The 19957-nt window shown below is 41.0% G+C and overlaps 1 protein-coding gene and 1 pseudogene across 2 annotated transcripts in view; both read right to left on the bottom strand.

Annotated features, from left to right (window-relative positions):
* Window positions 1-19957, bottom strand: part of LOC311187800 (heterogeneous nuclear ribonucleoprotein A1-like 2) — a 585205-nt pseudogene that overhangs the window by 435573 nt on the left and 129675 nt on the right. The gene's annotated exons all lie outside the window — the stretch shown is intronic.
* ZCCHC13 (zinc finger CCHC-type containing 13) lies at window positions 1980-2492 on the bottom strand (the record flags this gene model as incomplete). Its single annotated transcript, XM_084259144.1, has 1 exon — window positions 1980-2492. One exon carries the CDS (start codon window positions 2490-2492, stop codon window positions 1980-1982), a length of 513 nt encoding a protein of 170 aa, XP_084115270.1.

The following is a 19957-nucleotide window of genomic DNA, read 5'->3' as shown; positions in this document are numbered from 1 at the left end:
TAGATCACCGATTTGATCTTCCATTTATTCTATTCCACTTTTATAGCTTTCTCTGCAACTTGTTCTCATTTATTGAGTTCTTTACCTCCTGCATTTTTTGCTACTTTCTTACTTAAATCTTCAGTTTCTACTTTCCTGGCATTGATTTTTATTTCTGAGCTCATTACTTTGTATTCCTGAATTTTGTTGTATCTCTTTGATTTGCTGTTCTGAGTTCTGTTTTATTTCTTTGACTTGCCTTTTTGAGTTTTCTTCCATCTCTTCGAGAATCTTTATTTTAGCATTTATGAACTCTATATCCAATAAGGAGATATAATTTTCCACCTTTTTGTGTTTTCATTCTAGAAAGTTGTTCTCACCTTGCGGTATCATACTCTCTTGAGGTCTCATTTCCATGTGTTACATTTTTTGTATGTCCATTTTGTTACATGAGGTTTTCCCATTTTATTGTAGTTTTTAAAACCTTTAGCAGTAACTCAGGGGATTAAACTATTTTACTTTTCCCACAGGTGATGCTGTGGTTTAATTTTATTTATTTTGTACTTGCTAGCTTTTGTATGTATTCACATCAGTTTTGTAATTGCTGAATCACCAGGGTGGGGGAGGGACTTGGGGCGATCTAGATGTTGGCATGAATGAGTTAGGGTGGGGTTGCTTTGTGTTTGTGGCACCTGCAATATTTGTGATGAGAAACTCAAAGACCCCTGTGTTCTCAGTGCACTTCGCAAGGTAAGCACTAGTTCCAGGGAATGGGAGGGGGACTGAAGATCAGAATGCCTGCTCTACTATTATGTTTATTGGGGTTCCAGCCCATGTGGAGCACCCCAGCTCTTCCACACGGTCTGCCCATTTCAAGGTAGTGTGCTGCTATACAACCACCATCCCCACCTCCCCAGGGCTCTGGTTTAACTGACTGCCCTACTGCTTACTAGTGCCCCCTACACCAGACCACAACTTCCAGGATTCTCCATCCACCTCCTATTCCATGTAATGTGAATATTCTCAATGTCAGTCCTGCTGAAGTCTGCCCTGGTCTGCACTATCCAAGGGATAATCAATCACACTCTTACCCTTGGGACTCTCTCTCTTAACAGTGTTCCTCTGGCTCACCACCCCAAGAGCTGTAGCCAAAGGGGACCACGCCCTTCCATTGTTCCCCTGGTGGCACAAGGGTATAAGACACAGCACTGTGAAGATATCCGCAGCCACTGCAGCATGTTTGCTCCCCGGGCAGGGAGGTGACCCACATGGCACAGCAGACCTCTCCTATCTTGCCTGCTGCTCCCCTCAGCAGTGTATTTCAGTACATCTGCCTGCTCTGTTCCCCACTCTGTTTCTGGTGAATCCTTTCACCCCCCGCATCTCTGGACTTCACCCCAGCTCTTGAATGCATAAATAAACCTTAAAAAAAATTAAAAATAACGATTAATTCAAAGCAAACAATAAAGATACCTTCGCAAGGTTAGATATTTTTTGAATCAGCTTTACTTGGTCTATGGATCTCTGAGGAAATGTTACCTCAGGGTAGCCTTTATATGTAAGACAGAACCGCATGTCCCCCCACAGTTAAACTTCACATGACACTATGTATTTTACTTGTTAATAGGTTCTAGGCCTGTAATCCCATACTTGGTCTGGTTTGTTCACTGATCTTGCTTTACTTCTCCGATAGTGGATGGCAAATAGTAGTTCTTAATGAAAAGTTCAATCGAAGTATATCCAAAGAACCCAGAAGTTGGTTAATGTCCTAGACTGTCCAATAATGGGATTCAACAGTGATGGAGAAACACCTTTGTTGTAAGATATCTGCGAATGAGTAACTTTTTTGAGGTTTTTCCTAGTCCGTTCTTCCTTCCACTTGGTAATTAAAGATTTCTGGCCTAGGCACTGTGTCCATCTATCGCTTTTGTGTCAGTGAAGAGGTTTCCGAGAAAACAATCAAAGAATCAACACAAGGAGGAGGGGACCAAAGGGAAAAATTAAGCAGTAGCCTCAATGGGGCATTCTCGGGCTAGATGTCCGGACTCCCCACAGCGGTAGCAATTGACCTCACTCGTCTTCCTGCAGTTGACAGCCACATGACCGGTCTCACCACATCTGAAGCACTTGACTTGGGTGCAATCTTTCTGAATGTGGCCATATTCTCCACAGGAGTAGCACTTCTGCTCTTCCACACGATCACAGTCACGAGCCAGATGACCTGGTCTGCCGCAAGCATAACAGCACTGCTCTCTCTCTCGCCTGGGCTCCACACAGTCTTTGGCGATGTGGCCACTTCTCCCACAGTTGTAACAGATGGCCTCGAGGAGGTCACAGTTCTTAACATGATGACCAGACTCACCGCAGCGGTAACAGATGTTGGGTAGGGTGGTGGAACCACTCGGAAACCCTCTGCTACGGCCTCTAGCTCCGCGCCCTCGACCTCCTCCTCTGGGGCAACCCCGAGCCCAGTGGCCAGAGCGTCCACACTTAAAGCATTCCTTACTGCTCATGGCTGGGGTGAGATCTTCAGGTGAGCAGGCTCACCTCTGCCCAGGAGGTCCTGACGCTACTCTACTCGCCTTTGGGCGGCTTAGAAAGAAACGACCTTTTTTCTCCACAGGCCTCAGAGACGTCACAGTAGGGTTGCGCACAGCCCCAGGCTTGCGTCACAAGCGTCCTCACGCCTTGACTTTCCTCTGACAAACTCCAACCGTTGAAGTTAAAAAAAAAAAAAAAAAGGCCGATTAACTAAAAGGAGGGTTACCCCCCCCCATTTTTTGTTTTGTTTTTAAATAACCACTTGGGTCATTAAATTTGAGTTTGAATGCCTTTCTGTTTGGAAAATGTACCCTGTAGGATTTCTTATAATCAAGACAGACTTTCTTTATATACACACTACGGACCTAAGAAAAATATGTCTGAGATGTATCTGATCCAGTAAACAAAACAAACATTATAACAAATTAGAGTAAACCATTTTGTTTGAAAAAATAAAATATAAATATCCATAGAGCTATGAGACATATGAAGCAGAAAAAAATTGTGAAAGCTCACAGTGAGATTTACACATAATTTATTCTATTTTAGTTTTCCACATAAGATAACTGGTTTTTCAAGATGATTTAAGTTATAAAACATAACATGATTGAAGCATTCAGTATAAGGAACTTGTTATTAGTTGGAAAATAGATTTTAAAATCGTATTTTAAATATTGGGCAGGTTTTCTCTCTTCTCCAAATTGTTTTTTATTTAAGCTTCATAAGGATTTATGGACATGTGCTTTTATGTAGATTTAGAAATAAGTCTAAAAAACTAGACACTGAAATATCCAATGTAGCTATTTTGGAGTTACATGATTGAATATGACTTCTTTTTCTCATTTTCCTTCTCTGGTTTTATAGTTTTTGAGATGAGTTTAGGATGTGTAATTAAAAAATTCCAAAGTAAATATTTTCCCCCTTTTTCCCAATTATGTTTATTGAGGTAAAGTTGGTTTACATCATTGGATCTGCTCTGGGAGTTGCAGGTTCAAACAGATATTTCCCTTTAAGTTATTAATTAGCTTTTTTTTAGTTATTAATTAGCTTTATGTTTTACAAGTGAATTTTTTCAGGCAACCAGTACAAATGTATTTAGTAAAACAGAGACTTAATAGTGGGGAATGCAGAGGAGGAGGTGCAGGGTTATGCCCAGCAGGAAGCCAGCTCCAGGTGTGGCTTTTGCCATTGATGATCATTCTTTTCTTCTTCTGGGAGAAGGAAAGTCCCTGAGTTGGGGGTGGGGGGTGGAAGAGGGGGAAGTAAGGGCAGGAGAGAACTGTGAATGTAACCGTTGGTTTTTGTTTTTAATGTCACTTGATTGGAATGTGCAACTGAGCCCATAAATACAAATACAAAAATATTTCCCAAAACTTATAAAAGTTTGGAGCCAAATAGCATGAGCAGTTGCCACATTTAGTGTAAAGAAATGAGTTTTATTCCCAAACAATTAAACGGCACTGTATAAATGTTATCAAAAGGCAAAAAGCTACGTCTGTGACTCAAAATTTGATATATGCTTATTAAGTTAACCTTTAATAGTTAATGCTATTATGTTTAAATTGTCCCTTAATTTTATATTTTTATTCAAATAATACATACCCAGAGTTTATTTATTAATTTTAGAAGAGAAAAGGCAGATTTAATGAAACATACTGCTAAGAGAAGCAGCAGGTGAAACAGGAGAGATCTGCTGTGCCCATAGCCAGAGTTTAAAGCATTGATTTTCAAATAGCTTTAATTGAGGCATGAAGAAATGCATTTTACAGCACAATAGAGGATATGTGTGTGTTGTAACTCAAATAATCTTGAAGTGATGAGAGCTGATATTCTTGTTTTATTCTTGATCTTAGGGCTGTTCGGGTACAAAGGAAACCATCACGTACCTTTCTGGGTACTTTCGAATTGGCCAAATAATCAAAACAGCACCAGGGTCTCCCTGTTTGTGCAAGGGGTTGAGCACCTCACTATGAAGCAATCCGCAGCCTCTGCAGCACGAGTTTGATCCCCGGCTGGCCAGGGAGAAACCCACATGGTGCAGCAGACCCCTCGTGACTCGCCCGCTGCTCCCCTCAGCAGTCAGTCTGTCTGTTCTGTTCCCCACTCTGTCTCTGGTGAATCCCCTCACCCCCCCCCACATCTCTGGCCTGTACCCCAGCTCTTGTATGCATAAATAAATACATCTTTAAAAAAAAAAAAAGCATCAGATGGGTTAACAAAGGAAAACCAATCAATTTAATAGCACACTTACGGAGAATGTGCATGGTTATAAATTCTAAAGTATAATGGAGTGGACCAAGAATATTCTCCTGTGTTTTGGGACCTGGGGCATCAAGAACAGAGAAGGGGAGACTTCACATGACAGATGTGGAGGGGGGTGACCGCATCCTTACTGAGTCAAGATGAGATTCTTAGGGAGAACATGATTACTGACAAACCTAGAGCTGGATGAGACTCCCAAACTACATTCTTCCAGGTCATAAAAGGGGGAGCAATGATTGCTAATTGATAGGAAAAGGGACAAAAGCTTAGGAAGTGACAATTTCTTTTTTGTTTAGGAAAGGGCAAAGGATATAAGCAGTGACTGTAGATTCTCCTAGGCTTCAGGACGCTCGCTGCGCTCAACCCCAAATAATTGGCATGCTGTGAATATTGGGAATAGACATCCTAAGACTAACAGGGCCTTGATTGACTCTAGTTCACCTACTAAGATAACAAGAGGCCTCCTCTGGGCATATTGAGAAAAGCCTATCTGATCCTTTTGGAAAGACTAACCTGCCAGAGGGAAAGTGGTCAGTCTTTGACCATTCAATATGATGTTAGTTCTGGGTATTTTATACATTCTCTTTATCAGGTAAGGAACATCCAGTTTGCTGGATGTTCTTATCATGAAGAGGTGCTGAATTTTGTCAAATGCTTTTATTGCATCTTTTCAGTTGCCTTGACTTTTCATTTCTGTAGAACAACCAGTACCTTATTGAATAGAAGTTGTGAAAGTGGGAGCCTCCCCGGTGGCGCAGTGGTTGAGCGCTGGGTTGCAAAGCTGCCCGCAGCCTCTGCACCGCCGGTTCGATCCCCGGCCTGCCAGCAAGTGTCCACATGGCACGCAGACCTCTTCTGCCGCCCCCACTGCTCCCCTCAGCAGTGTACTTCGATCCTTCTGCCTGCTCTGCTCCCAGCTCTGGCTCTGGTGAATTCTCTCAGCCTCCCATGCTTCTGACTGTACCCAGTGCTTGTATAAATAAATAAATCTTTAAAAAAAAAAAAAAGAAGTTGTGAAAGTGGGCATCCTTGTCTTGTTCTTTATCTTAGGGGAAAAGTTTCAGTCTCACCATCAAATATGCTATTAGCTGTGGGCTTTTGGTAGATGCCCTTCATCAGGTTAAGGAAGTTGCCCTTATTCGGTTTATCAAACATTTTTTTAATCATGAAAGGGCATGAAATTTTGTCATAGTCTTCTGTGACTATTGTGATAATCATGTGGTATATATCACAGCGATTTTTATGTGATCATCTAATCCTACATTCCTGAGAAAAATACCACTTCATCAAACTGTACAATCTTTTTTATGTGCTGCTGGGTTTGGTTTGCTAGTATATTGTTGGGAATTTTTGTATCTATGTTGATAAGGAATATTAATATGTAGGATTTTTTTCCTTGTGTTAACTTTGTTTGTCATTTCAAGGTAATGACCCCAAAGAATGATTTTGGAAGTGTTCTCACACCTATTTTTTGGACATTTGTGAAAAATTGTTACTTCTTCTCTAAATGTTTGGACTACATTCCATCATCTGGTTATTCCCTTAAGTGTGTATACCACTGAGCTGGGCATTTGGGCCTGGCCCATTCAATATTCATTTAATTCTCTTTGTTTATTTTTTTTAAAGATGTATTTATTTATGCATGCAAGAACTGAGGTACAGGCCAGAGGTGTGGAGCTTGGGAGGATTTACCAGAGACAGAGTAGGGAACAGAATAGGTGGATTGACTGAAATACACTGCTGAGGGGAGCAGCAGGTGAGCCAGGAGGTCTGCTGTGCCATGTGGGTCACCTCCCTGGTTGGGATGGAACTCGTGCTGCAGTAGCTGAGGATAGCTTCATAGTGCTGACGCTTAACCCCTTGCGCCACCAGGGAGACCCTTAATTCTCTTTCTTGTTTGAAAAGTTGGAAAGTCAAAAAATTCACATTCTAGGCTCTCTGACAATCATGGTTCTGGAGACAAAATAGGCTCCGTCAATTAGAGTCAACTCCTCAAAATGTAGAGGGCAAATGTAACATCTTCCAGCCACGTTTTGCCTGTACTTCCTAGCAAGTGAGTTGCACAGGCTCGCCACCACCTTTATATGTCAATAATCAGCTGTGATTGTAAGAGCAGCAGTGGTGGTTTTTTATTTTGGCTTCCAATTGGTGGCTTCCAATTTTCTGGATCATGGCTCTCAAACTGTCTTATAACCAGGTATCTTTATACACAAAAGTAATTTTGTTCTAGGCTCTAAGATATCTCATCCTCTCTATACACAAGAGCAACTTTGTTCTAGGCCCTAATATATCTCCCGCCCAAATTTTTGTTTCAAGAGGTCATTCTCCATGTAATTTATCAGAGAGTCAATGATCAGATCAGTCCTGTTTCTTGGTCTCTTAATCATTTTGTTCACATATTCAAACTAATTAATCTTTAGCAATGAAATCAAGACCTTTAGTAACATGAGCTTGTTTCTGTACTATTTTGCCATCCTCTGCTTTTCCCATTGCCTCATTTCCCAAAGTCACAAAAATCAGCCAGTTCTTGTGCCAAAGTAGATTGGTAATATCAAGGAAAAATGATTGGACTCTGAGAAGATAAAGGGTACTCCTTGGTTGTTTTATATTATTGCAATGGTAACTTTTACAAAGTTAAGTCCAGTCCCACGTCAGATTTAGTCAATGTATAATTTGGCAAAGCTATATTCAATGTACTGAATTCTTAATTTCTTTTTTTTTTTTTAAAGATGTATTTACTTATACAAGAACTGGGTGACAGGCCAGATGTGCGGGAGGGTGAGAGGATTCACCAGAGACAGAGCAGGGAACAGGACAGGCAGATCTACTGAAATACACTGCTGAGGGGAGCAACGGTTGAGTCAGGAAAGGTCTGCCACGCCATGTGGGTTTCTCCCCGGCCGGACAGAAATCGAACCGGTGCTGCAGAGGCTGCGGACAGCTTTATACTTTGTGTCTTAACCCCTTGCGCCACCAGAGAGACCCGATTTCTTAATTTCTTCTCTTTCCTAAACACCAACCTCATTTCAGGTGTCAGGAAATCCTCTCTGTTAGTCAGGAATATCCAAGAAACAGAACCAACATTCACATAAAATCAATATCTATATTCACATTCACATAAAATTTACACATTCACATAAAATCAATATCTGTATTCAATCTATGAATCTACTTATATCTATCTACCTATATCTACTTATATCTACTTATATCTATCTATCTACTTATATCTATCATTTAAGGAATTAGTTCACATGACTATAGAGGCTGGCAAGCCCAAAATCTGCAGGGTGGTCCACCTATCTAAGGACATGGGCCAGGCAAGTTGACACATAAAATTAACTATCACATTTTCTCAAAGAGGGTCATTCTTCTATGAAATGTATAGGGTGGGAAAAAAGAGGAAAATAGAGTCTAAGAATGCTAGTCTAAGATGGGTAATAGAGTTTCTCAAATTTCTCCTTTACCAATCCTGAGGAATTGTTTGTGAAGTGGAAAGTACAGACAAATAGGTAGGCTTAGGGCCCTAAGCATTTTATGGGTTTAGGATTTATAAGCTGTGCCTCTTTCTTGAATTTCTCTTCAGATGGGACCATAGGAGACTAGGGAAGTTCTGTTGAAAGGAAGAGTAGTGGAAAGAGCAAGTAACTCTTCTGCAAGAATTATGTGCTGACCTCAATTTTACAATATTTAAAAGAATGGAATGCTGTCCATTTATGTAAAATGATCATGGGACCATAGAATAGTTATAATTAATACAACATAAAACGCTATAAAAACGCTGATGTTAAAACATTACATAATTCAACAAAATCAAAAGAACACAAAGATTTAATAGGCATTAGGTTTCTTTTTATGCTAATGAAAATACTCTATAATTGATTCTGGTGATGGTTATACAGCTCTGTGAATACACTATAATCTATTTTATTGTATGTTTTTAGCTGGTGAATGGTATACTATATCAATTGTATCTCAATAAAACTGTTATTACAAAAGGGCCTCCCTGGTGGCACAAGGAATTAAGTCTTAGCATTATGAAGCTATCTGCAGCCACTGCAGCTCAAATTTGATCCCTGGCCAGGGAGCTGACCCACATGGCGCAGCAGACCTCTCCTGACTTGCCCACTGCTCCCTGCAGCAATCTATTTCAGTCAATCTGCTTGTTCTGCTCCCCACTCTGTCTCTGGTGAATCCTCTCATCCCCCCTTGCTCTCTCACTTCTAGACTACACCCCAGTTCTTGTATGCATAACTAAATAAAATAAACCAAAACTGTTATAACAAAAAGGAGAACACAAAGAAATAAAGACATAAAAACATTTGCTATAATAATGTTGCAGAGGGCCTCCCTGGTGACACAGGGATTAAAGTCTCAGCGCTATCAAGCTATCGCCAGCCACTGCAGCACCAGAGTTCCATCCCTGGCCAGGGAGCTAACCCACATGGCATAGCAGTCCTCTTCTGCTGCTGGAGATTTTTTGAACACCACTATAACCGCTTACATTTCTAGTTACCTCTTTTTATCTTCTGCATATTGCACATCTTTGTATAAACTTTTGTGTATATTATGTAAAATACAAACATCCATTATTTCTCAAAGAATGTTAGTATGACATTCTTTTTTAAATGTTTTTTTTTTTAATAGAGGCATGTTTTATTTATTTATTTATTTACTTGTTTGTTTGTTTATACATGCACTGGGTACAGTCAGAAGCGCGGGAGGGTGAGAGAATTCACCAGAGCCAGAGCGGGGAGCAGAACAGGCAGAAGGACCGAGGTACACTGCTGAGGGGAGCAGCGGGCAGCAGGAGAGGTCTGTGCGCCATGTGGGACCCGCCTCCGGTGACAGGGGAACAGCCGGGGATCGAACCGGCGCCGCAGAGGCTGCGGGCAGCTTCGCAACCCAGCGCTCAACCGCTTCACCACCGGGGAGGCCCTAGTATGACATTCTTAACAAGTTGAAGGGGATGATGATGTACACATTTTACGGGTCTCCGGGCTTATGTATTTGTGAATCTCGGTTTCCAGTATTTCAAACTGGCTGCGCAGAAAGCAGTAAGAACCCCACCGTAAAACATAAAGAGATACAAAATGTTATTTTGTATTCTCTCCTGCTTACATCCAGAAAGAAATCTATTTCAGAGTCTGTTGAATCAAAGGTGCCACTTCTCTTAGAATTGATATTTAAGTTTCTCAGAGAAGACAGGAACAAGCCTTGTATTTAGCAGCAAAGGATACTGAACGTTGTTTTTAACTTCTGGACAATACCGGGTTTGTGAAGAGAAAGAAAAAGGTTGTGTGCTGATTCATGTTCCCAAAGTAATAGAACATTCAAAAATAATCAAACACTTTCTACTCTGTGCACGGCAGATTTTGGGTCCCTGTCTCTGTGTTTTTGCAATAGGTGTGTTATCAATCAGATGTTTGATTTGCCCAGCGCTAACTACTTGAGAGCTACTTTGGAGAATACTGTATGGATATACTTTTTAAACAACATTTTTGCAGTACTTCTTAAATCTGCAACATCTGACATGGGATGTCTCAGAGGAGTCAGAGGCCCAGGAGGGCTGCAGACTGGCAGGAAAGATGAAGAATGGGAGGGTAAACCAGTAAGGATAACAGAGGGAATAGATGCAGCCCTGGGGAGCCTTGTTAATGAAATAAACGGTGGGCAGAAGAATGGGAAAGGGATTGACTAGGAAAGGACGGGCTGAGGGAGTGTGGTGGCGGAGGCCCATGCGACCAAAGGGAGGAAAAGTGGAGGAAGCAGAATGAGTTAGGGACCTGTGCGCCTTCTGGAGGAGGGGGTGGGGTGGGGAGAGGGACGTGCTGGGCGCATGCGCTGGAAGCACTGCGGCGATCTGGGAGAGGCAGTCCTTCGCTGGCATCACAGCTGCGCCTGGAGGCACCGCTAGTCCTCAACCTGCGAGCCACTGCCACCTTGACCTGCAGCTACTACGCTGGCGCCCCGAGTTCCGTACCGCCGCTCCCTCCCCTATCTTGGGACCGCTGGCGCCAAGAATTCTTGCTACGACGCTCCATTCAACCAGGAGGTAAAGGAACGATGTAGGGGGAAGAACATGGAGGGCGGCGGAAGAAACTCAGGGCAGAGAGATCCTTAATTTGTGTGTTCTGCCGGTTCACGAGAGGAAGAAATGGGAGGCGGTAGGGACCTCACACCTACCAAAGGATGTCGAACATTTAATTTCCATTGTAAAAGGGATACAGATTCCTTTCCTCTAGCCAGGGCTGAGGCCCCTGAGCGTCGGTATTTTCCCAAACATTTCATGTTTAAAAATTGTGGAGTTCCTCATTTGTAGAAAACGTATATTTAAAGGACAGAGCTTTAGGACTAGATGCATCCGATTATGGAGCTTTCTTTGCTTTTGTTCAGGGTGGTGTGTCTCACCACGGAGCCCGAAGGTACCCTATCCCCTCCTGGGGGTTCCCAGCGGCTTCCAGCTAGATTTGGCATCTGCTCCGGTCACTTGGTACGGCCTCGTTCTGTATCCCACTTGCCTAGTTTAACACCCCTACCCCCTCTACGAAAAGTGGGAAAGGCTCTACTTGAGCACGGGGCACAGCTGTGGCTAGGAACACGACCAGATATGTCAGGCACGTATATATTTAAAACGGAGGTGGGAGGACTGGCGCGGCGCGCTTATGTATTTGAGAGGATGGAAGTGGCGTGGCCCGCGCAGGTACATTCGAGAAACCCAGATGTGAGGGCGCCGGGGGCTGGGGGCTGGGGGTGGGGCGGGTGGGCATCCAGCAGTGGAGGGCGGGAGAGACGCGTGCTCCAGGCATGGGGGGGGGGGTGGCGGGCGGACGGGCGTTCGGGCGGGGGGCGGTGGCTGTGGTCGAATGCGTATTTAATAAAGCAAAATTCTAGTAGCTGGCCTCAGCGGTTGCGAGCGAAGATGCGCCTGCGCGTTTGGGGCGACTTTGTGACGGTTGGCTTTAACGGGTGTGTGTGTGTGTGTGTGTGTGTGTGTGTGTGTGGAGGGGCGGGGGGGGGCTTGTGAACGGAGGCGCGCATGCGTATTTCATACGAACCCCACGGGCGGGTGGGGGTGCGCGGGGAGGCGCGCGGCATACGTGTAATTATGATTACAAAATGGCGAGGGGGGAGGTAAGTTTTATTTGCTTAGCCATTTGGGACTAGGAGAGCCTGCAGAGAAGATCTACCTTTTAATTGGGTGAAGGGATCAGCCTGAGGTGGGGTTTTCCTAGACTCTGGCCAAATCCACCAAGAAATTAACTCAGAATCTTAGCCTCTCACCGGCCTATCGATAATGTGGTTTAAAGATGCGGAGGCGATGATGACTCTATAAAAGATTGCTGCAGCTGTCTATAGGAAATGTGCCTAACGGGAACACTTAAGAGACGGTTCATTTTGGGGCAGTACACATTTGGAGGACGTTATGTTGTACTAGAAGATCTTGACCCGCTGTACTTGGCTCTGGACACATTCTCATCCTATCAGAATAGCAGAGCACAGTGGTTGCAGTATTGTGAGACTCTGTTAATGTTGGTCAGAGAAGCCTTTGCTTTTTCTCCCCATGGGACAAGAATTTGGCTGCTTTTCCAAATACTTAATTGTATTTTGCTTTAACCATACGGTTTGCGCAAATGATAATTAATGAAGGTGATTTCGGCTCACACCGGTTTTGTGCAGGGAACAGGTTCTTTTTTGTTTTTGTTTTAGTCTGCTGTACTGTCTTGGCTTTTAGGGGGCTGCTAATGAGGATGTATTGTTAATCGCGAAAACTAATAACTGAACCCTTTGATGTGTAGTAAAAAAGACAGAATTCAAAATTGAGATTACGGGTCTTTTTCAATATCCCTAGCTGTGATCTCATGCTGGTCCTTAAACTTCTCAGGGTCTAGTACCCTATTTATAGTAATAATTGTACTTAAACGTCTCTGGTACTTAAACTGTGTGTCAGGAACTCATCTACGGGCTTTTACACATGCCTTAGTTTATTTAGTACTCTCGAGAATCTTAGGGAATAGCAGTACCATTGTTCATCTTTTACAAATGAGAAATTTGACGGACACAGATTAATTTGTCCAAGGCTTTATATCCAGTTGAATAACTGAGACTGGACTTTTATCCGGGTAGCATCGCTCCAAAATCCTGTGTTCTTATATTTTTACCTCCTAAAAAGAGGGGGCAAATTTAAAGGACCCTTCTTTTATGGTTTCAAATTTTGCTTGTAAAGAAAGGAAACTTGTTTGCTGCCTTTTATTCATTGCATAGTACTGGGTTACATGTGTAGAAGGCAAAAAGTAAAAATGGTTGATTTGAAGTCCAGTGGTGGCCACCCGTGTCTACCCTTCTGTGCTTTTTGTTCTGCGGAGGGTTTAAAATGGCCGACTGCGGCAGGCTGGACACACCCTTCTTGTTTTGCCTGATTTTGAGATCTGGTCTTACTGCTTTGAGACAACCACTCATTTGCCTGCAGTAGAGATTTTTTTTTTTAAATCCATTATTAGTACGAATGTCCAATAATAAAGAAAGTTGTATTGTCTTTTTTCTCCTTAAAATAAAAAGCTGAAAATACATATATTTTACTATTTGGTTAGGATAGATTCATTGAAGTGTAATTACTACGTCAAAGGGTATGAACATTTTAAACACTCAATATGTATAGCCAATTTTCCTCCTGAAAACATTGTACCGATTTTAACTCATTCAGGCATTTAGTGGTGTTGCTTAAAAATTATTTTATGGATAAAAAACAGTAATTTTGTGTGTCTTTGGTTATTTGAGTTCCTTGTTTTCCTCCATGCTACTTCGTTTTATTTGCTTTTCACGTGGTGTTAATTCATGTGTTATACTGATTTATCTGTTGGAGTTTTGGCTTACCATTTTTTATTATTTTCTATTTGAGTCTGTTTGTAAAGAAGGCTATTACTCAGATTTCTGTAATGTTATAAATATATACTGCAGGTTATTGTTTGCCCTTTAATTTGTTTTTCACTTTTTGTTTGTGATTTTTCTTCCACTGTTTAAATTTTAATAGTTCCCTCAATCTAGAAATTTGGCAAATATCCCTTGTTGCTTTGAAGATAACCGTCAAGTATGGGAGGGGGTGTGAAGATCTATAATTTCTCCACCCAGAGATGTATGTTAACAAATTTGTTAGGTTTTCATTTCTCTGCATTTTTCTCGTCAATTATATGTTTGTGCTATTTTATACTGCCTTTTTTTTTTTTTTTTTTACATTATAGGATGTATTTTCCCTGTTAAACGTTCTTTGTAATGGTCATGTAATGGCTTCATGGTATTTTTTGTAAGGAAGTATTTTAACACTTTTTTTAATATTTTAAATTATGTAATGAATGTCTTTTCATTTCATTTTTATTATTTTGAGTTATTTCTTTCTAGAATAGAGTTCAAAATTAGAATTATTCATCTAAAGTTTTGAACATTATAAAGATTTGTCATAACAGCTTTAAAAATGTCAATTTTTGTACCCAGTCTTTTAGATATTTAAAATTAATTTTATTTGCTAACTTTATATGTAAAAGAATGGTATCTTTGTTTTATGATTCACTTCTCTGTTGGTGAGGCTGAACTTTCATGTTAAATATTAGCCCTTATTTCCTTTTGTGAACCATTTGGGTCTGAATGTTATCATTTTGGTTCTGAATGTTATCTGTTTGTAAGAGCTTGGTGTTATGTGCTATAAGGACCTTTTGTCAATTATTGCACGTATACTCCTGGACGCTTGTGTATAAAGAAATATTATATGCTCCTGGTATATGCTTGTGTATGAATATTTGTGACTCCAAAGACAAATGCTGCATGCATGGGTTGCATATCAGATCCTTGGTGGCCATTTTGAAATAACATTTTTCTGTCCTTTAAGTAAATAGCCTTTTCTTTTCTGTAAAAAGAATGCACTCTTGTGTGTTGCACAGCAGTGGTGCTCCCTGGCTAGGTGTGGGCTGAAGACATGGCAACATTTTGTCCCTAAATAAGAAGCCAGCTTAGACAAGATACAGATCCTTTTCCCATCCATTCAGAGGCTCATTGTATTTTGGGTATTTATGAATGATCTGGGAGAGGATAATAGACATAGTGTAATGTTCACATGTACATATAAATAACATTAAGTTCACACATATAGATAACACTAAGCCCTTTGGGGATGTAAAATGCCAATAGGAACAAACTGCAATACCTGAGAAGAAGGCATTATAAATTTAGGCTGACAGGCATAACAGAACTGTATAGGCAAGAGTAATATAATGACTTTAAGAGAAGGAGTATGCTCAACTTATAAAATAGTGTGCTCACAGACATTGTGTCCCACAACAGGTATCTTAGTGTAAATGGCAACAACTTATTGATATCATCAACCCAATTTGCTGGTGCAGGAAAAAAAGAGCCATTAAAAACCCTAGACTGGGCCTCCCTGGTGGTGTAGGGGTTAAAGTTTCAGCATTATCAGCCTGTCCTTTGCCACAGCAGCATGAGTTCCATCCCTGGCCAGGGAGCCACCCACATGAGGCAGCAGACCTCTCCTGTCTTGACCCATGCTCCCCTCAACAGTATATTTTAGTTAGTCTGCCTGTTCTGCTCCCCACTCTGTCTCTGGTGAATCCTCTCACCGCCCCCCCCCCACCTATACCCCAGTTCTTGTATGCATAAATAAATAAAATAAATCTTTAAAAAAAAAACCCTAGACCTTATTTAAAAATATCCCCCCCCACACACACACACACAAATAGCACCTACAAAAACCCTTGGCCTTATTAAGAATGATCTGAAACACTGAAATATTCCATTCTTTGGCTTTGTGTAAACCCATCTGATCCAAATTCTTAGTAAATGGTGGTAATCTCTCCTCAAAGAGTCTCTTACTATCAGTCATCCAATTTGTGTTAAGAGGGTGGGCAGATTATTTTAACTCTGTTTCATTTTTCTTATTTATACAATGTAGGTGATTTATTTATTTGTTTGTTTGTTTGTTTGTTTGTTTATGCATACAAGAACTGGGGTACAGGCCAGAGATGTGTGGGCTGAGAGGATTCACCAGAGGCAGAGGGGGGGAACAGAACAGGCAGATTGACTGAAATACACTGCAGAGGGGAGCAGCAGGCGAGTCAGGAGAGGTCTGCTGCGCCATGTGTGTATCTGCCTGGCCAGGGATCGAACTCATGCTACAGTGGCTATAGATAGTTTCATAGGTTGCATCTTAACCCCTTGTGCCACCAGGGAGGCCTGTGTAGGTGATTTAGACTGGTCTTGGGGTTGGGGGTGTGTGTCTTATTTTGGTTTCAGAGACTATATTTAATAATATTTATTAAGTAAACCTTTCTAAATTACCACCACTTCATCATCTGTATACTATATTTTATATTTAATGGCATTCTCATTTTTACTTTTTCAGTGAACAGTGGGAATTAATGGATTTAGAGATACGCAGTGAGTAGGTACTTAATACTTTTTGCTACCCATTTACACTGGATAACAGTTAGCTGTAAGCACCCATTTGTCAGTATTTTGCTACTTGTAGATGTTAAACTGGGCTTTTGACAGATGTATAAGTAAAACAAAATGAAACAGTACAACAACAGTGTAGGCTTGTGTTGTAGAGGAGGTGGTTGAGAAATTCCTTTATTGGAGGTCTGTGCCTGTGTTAAGCATGGGAGTACCATTTATATCATGCCAGAGTCTAGTTTCCAAATCTATCTATGACCAAGAGTTAGGGACTGCCTGGATATTTGAAATAGTCTGAAAGCATTAACCTTTGATTTCTACAACTTGTTCCTCCCTGGTCACATTACAGCCAGCAGCAGCCTGGAGCAGCACCCCCTGGAAAGAAATTTTGCATCGGCCATTATAATACAACCTGATAAGTGTTACAGCACTTATCAGGTTGTATTGTAATTGTCTGTGTATATGCCTGTCTCCCTTCCTATGTTTTCAGTTAGACTGTAAGCTCCTTGAGGGCAGGAACAGTGTCTTCATCTCCAGAGCTCAGCCTGACACATTAGTAGGCCTCAGTAAATGTTTATTGGATGAATAAATGAGTGACTCATCAACAAACATTTATTGTGTGCCTGCTAACGTGATCTCCACAGGCTTTGGACTATCAACTTCAAAATGTATATGGTCAGAAACTTGCTATTTCTTTTTAGTTATGTTTATATCTTCTCAAGAGTTTCTCCTAAGGTAAAGCTATCTTTGTGTTTGGATTTCAGTCCTGGGTGCTGAGAGATATTGCTGTTGCTGACAATCCTCTTCCTTGGTAGGATGTGCCAGATCAGGAACCTTACACTCACTGCCCAGTGTTTGCTAAATGGTTCCTGTTTGTAGACGTACTCCCTTTTCACCATTCGTCAGGCCATCCAGTAGTATTCCTAGGTAGAATTCTAATTTCTACATCAGAAATGGGCACACAAAGCCCATGGGCTACCTGTTTTTTGCAAATAAATTTCTGTTGGGACTCAGCCATCTTCATGTTTTGATGTTTGGCATGTGGCCTCTTAAGCCTACAATGGCCGAGTCAAGTAGCTGCATCACATTACGTATGGCCCACAAAGCCTGGCCCTTTACAGAAAACGATTGCCTACCCTGTTTTGGATTATCCCTGAATAGTGATGCTTTTGTTTCTCTTTCCATCTAGCATCTCAGAAACTTTTTTTTTTTTAACCACATTCATTTTTGCTTATGAGAAGTCTTTTTCTGTTTTACAGATGGGACAGCTAGGACACACTCAATCGAGGAGGTTGATTATAAGGCCTCCCCCAGGATCCTGCAGTCAGTTATACTATGTCTTCATCATCAAGTTTCTCGTGTCCATTCTAGAGATTACTTTTGTTATGTCCTAATTTGAAGCACATGAACACATGTCTTGGTGCCGTATCCCTTTCCCTCTCCATCCTACACAGATCTTTGAAATGAGAAATAGAGAAATAAGGAATTAAGTGTTCAAATGCTAATTATTAAAGAAAGAAATAGGGTTTCTGAACTGTTCACTAATTCAGATGGTAGGGCTAGATTTCTAAGACTTTAGGGTCCTTTTCTCTACCCTCCCTCCCCAACTTTCAACTTACTATCCTGAGAGTATATTGTGATTTATTTCAATTCATTAAAAAGTTGGAGGGCTCCAAGTCCAATGCGAGAAAAACAGATCTAAAATAAAAAGAGAATTTTGGATAATCTTAATCTAGGAGGAGTAAAATGGAGGGAAAGAATTTAGAGCTTTATTTTTCAAACTGCTTGGTGGATTTTCCCCAGTATTTTATTATGAAAACTTTCAAACATACAGAAAAGTTGAAAGAATTATATAGTGAAAACCCATATACCCACCACTTAGATAGTACAACTGGCATTTTGCTGTATTTGCTTTATTTCATGTTTATCCATCTTTGTTGGAAAGGTTTTAAATATATCTGTCACTATCCATTTTGATCTAATCTGTGTCTGTCCCATCATGGGCCTGAAAAATAATTTATTTTGATTCTTATCTAATTTGCCATGGATACCACTGCAACCTAACCATGTATAAGCAAATTTGCCTGTGAAAAAGCATCTCAGGGAGAGAAGCCATTTTGTTTCTGAAAGAAAATGGCTGCAGTGCAACGTTCACTGGAAATAGTCCGGGTTCAATATCAGTGAATCCTTCCAATAATACATTGCCTTGCACTTCCCTCACTTTATCAGCCTGGGTTACAGATGGTTTTCTAAGTTTTCTAAGAACCACTTGGTTCTTACTTTCAAGACTTGCCAAGGGAGAAACAGCAAAGCGGCACTTAGATGATACTCGGCATTAGCACAACTCCTTAGAATTTTAGCAAATGGATAGTACTAGTGTCAATAAGGAAGCACCACAAATTGAAATCTTATCTTTATCATGATAATGATAAATGTTACCTGTTTGTGTCTGTCTCCCTTGATTTAAGCTCTATCTTTGCAGTTCTCTTAGAAATAAATGTTTGTACTCATAAAAGATGCATTATTACACTTAACTCCTATCACATTGGCAAAGCTTCAAAATCTTATAATAGTGGGCCTCCCTGGTGGCACAGGAGTTAAAGTCTCAGCGCAATCAAGCTGTCACCAGTCACTGAGGTATGAGTTCAATCCCTGGCCAGGGAGCTAACCCACATGGCGCAGCAAACCTCTCCTGCCACGCCCACTGCTCCCCTCAGCAGTGTATTTCAGTAGATCCGCCTGTTCTGCTCCCCACTCTGTGTTTGGTGAATCCTCTCACTCCCCCCACCCCTACATCTCTGGCCTATACCCCAGTTCTTGTATTCATAAATAAATTGAAAATAAATAAAAAAAATAAAATAAAATGTTTCACTAGTGTTGGTAGGATATATCCAACTTTTGTATAATCCTTTGGGGAGCAGTTTGACAATATATATTTGTGGGCAGCATAAAAATTGCATATCCTTTAATGCAAATCAAAACTACCATGAGATACCATCTTACACCAGTGAGAATGGCACATATTAAAAAAACTAGCAACAACAAATGTTGGCGAGGTTGTGGAGAAAAAGGAACTCTTCTGCACTGTTGGTGGGAGTGCAAACTGGTCCAACCACTATGGAGAGCTGTGTGGAGATTTCTTGACCTACTAAACATAGAGCTTCCATATGATCCAGCAATTCCACTCCTAGCTATTTACCCAATGGACACAGAAACATCAATTCCAAAGAGCACCTGCAACCCCTATGTTTATAGCAGCACTATTTACAATAGCTAAGCTTTGGAAACAGCCCAAATGCCCAAAAATAGATGACTAGATCAAGAAGATGTGGTACATATATTCCATGGAATATTACTCAGCATTCAAAAAAGATAAACACATGCAATTTGCAGCAATATGGATGGCACTGGAAGGGATCATGCTCAGCGAAATAAGCCAAAAAGAAAAAGAAAAATACCGGATGGTCTCACTCATAGCAGGAATCTAGAAAACTTAAATAAGGGACCAGGAAAATGAATAACTATAAGAAAGTGAAAATCAAAATCAACAAAAAACTATGAACCAGAGACACTTTTTGGGGGGTGGGGGGCGGGAGGGGAGGGATTGGGGTCAGAATGGGGGGGTTGCAATTGTATGGGGAATATAAAAATAAAATTTATTATAAAAAAAAAATTGCATATCCTTTGACATTGCAATTTCATTTCTAGGGATATATCC

Source organism: Talpa europaea, assembly GCF_964194135.1.
Source record: "Talpa europaea genome assembly, chromosome: X".
In the NCBI taxonomy this organism is placed as follows: domain Eukaryota; kingdom Metazoa; phylum Chordata; class Mammalia; order Eulipotyphla; family Talpidae; genus Talpa; species Talpa europaea.
This window is presented reverse-complemented; position numbering and strand designations above follow the sequence as displayed.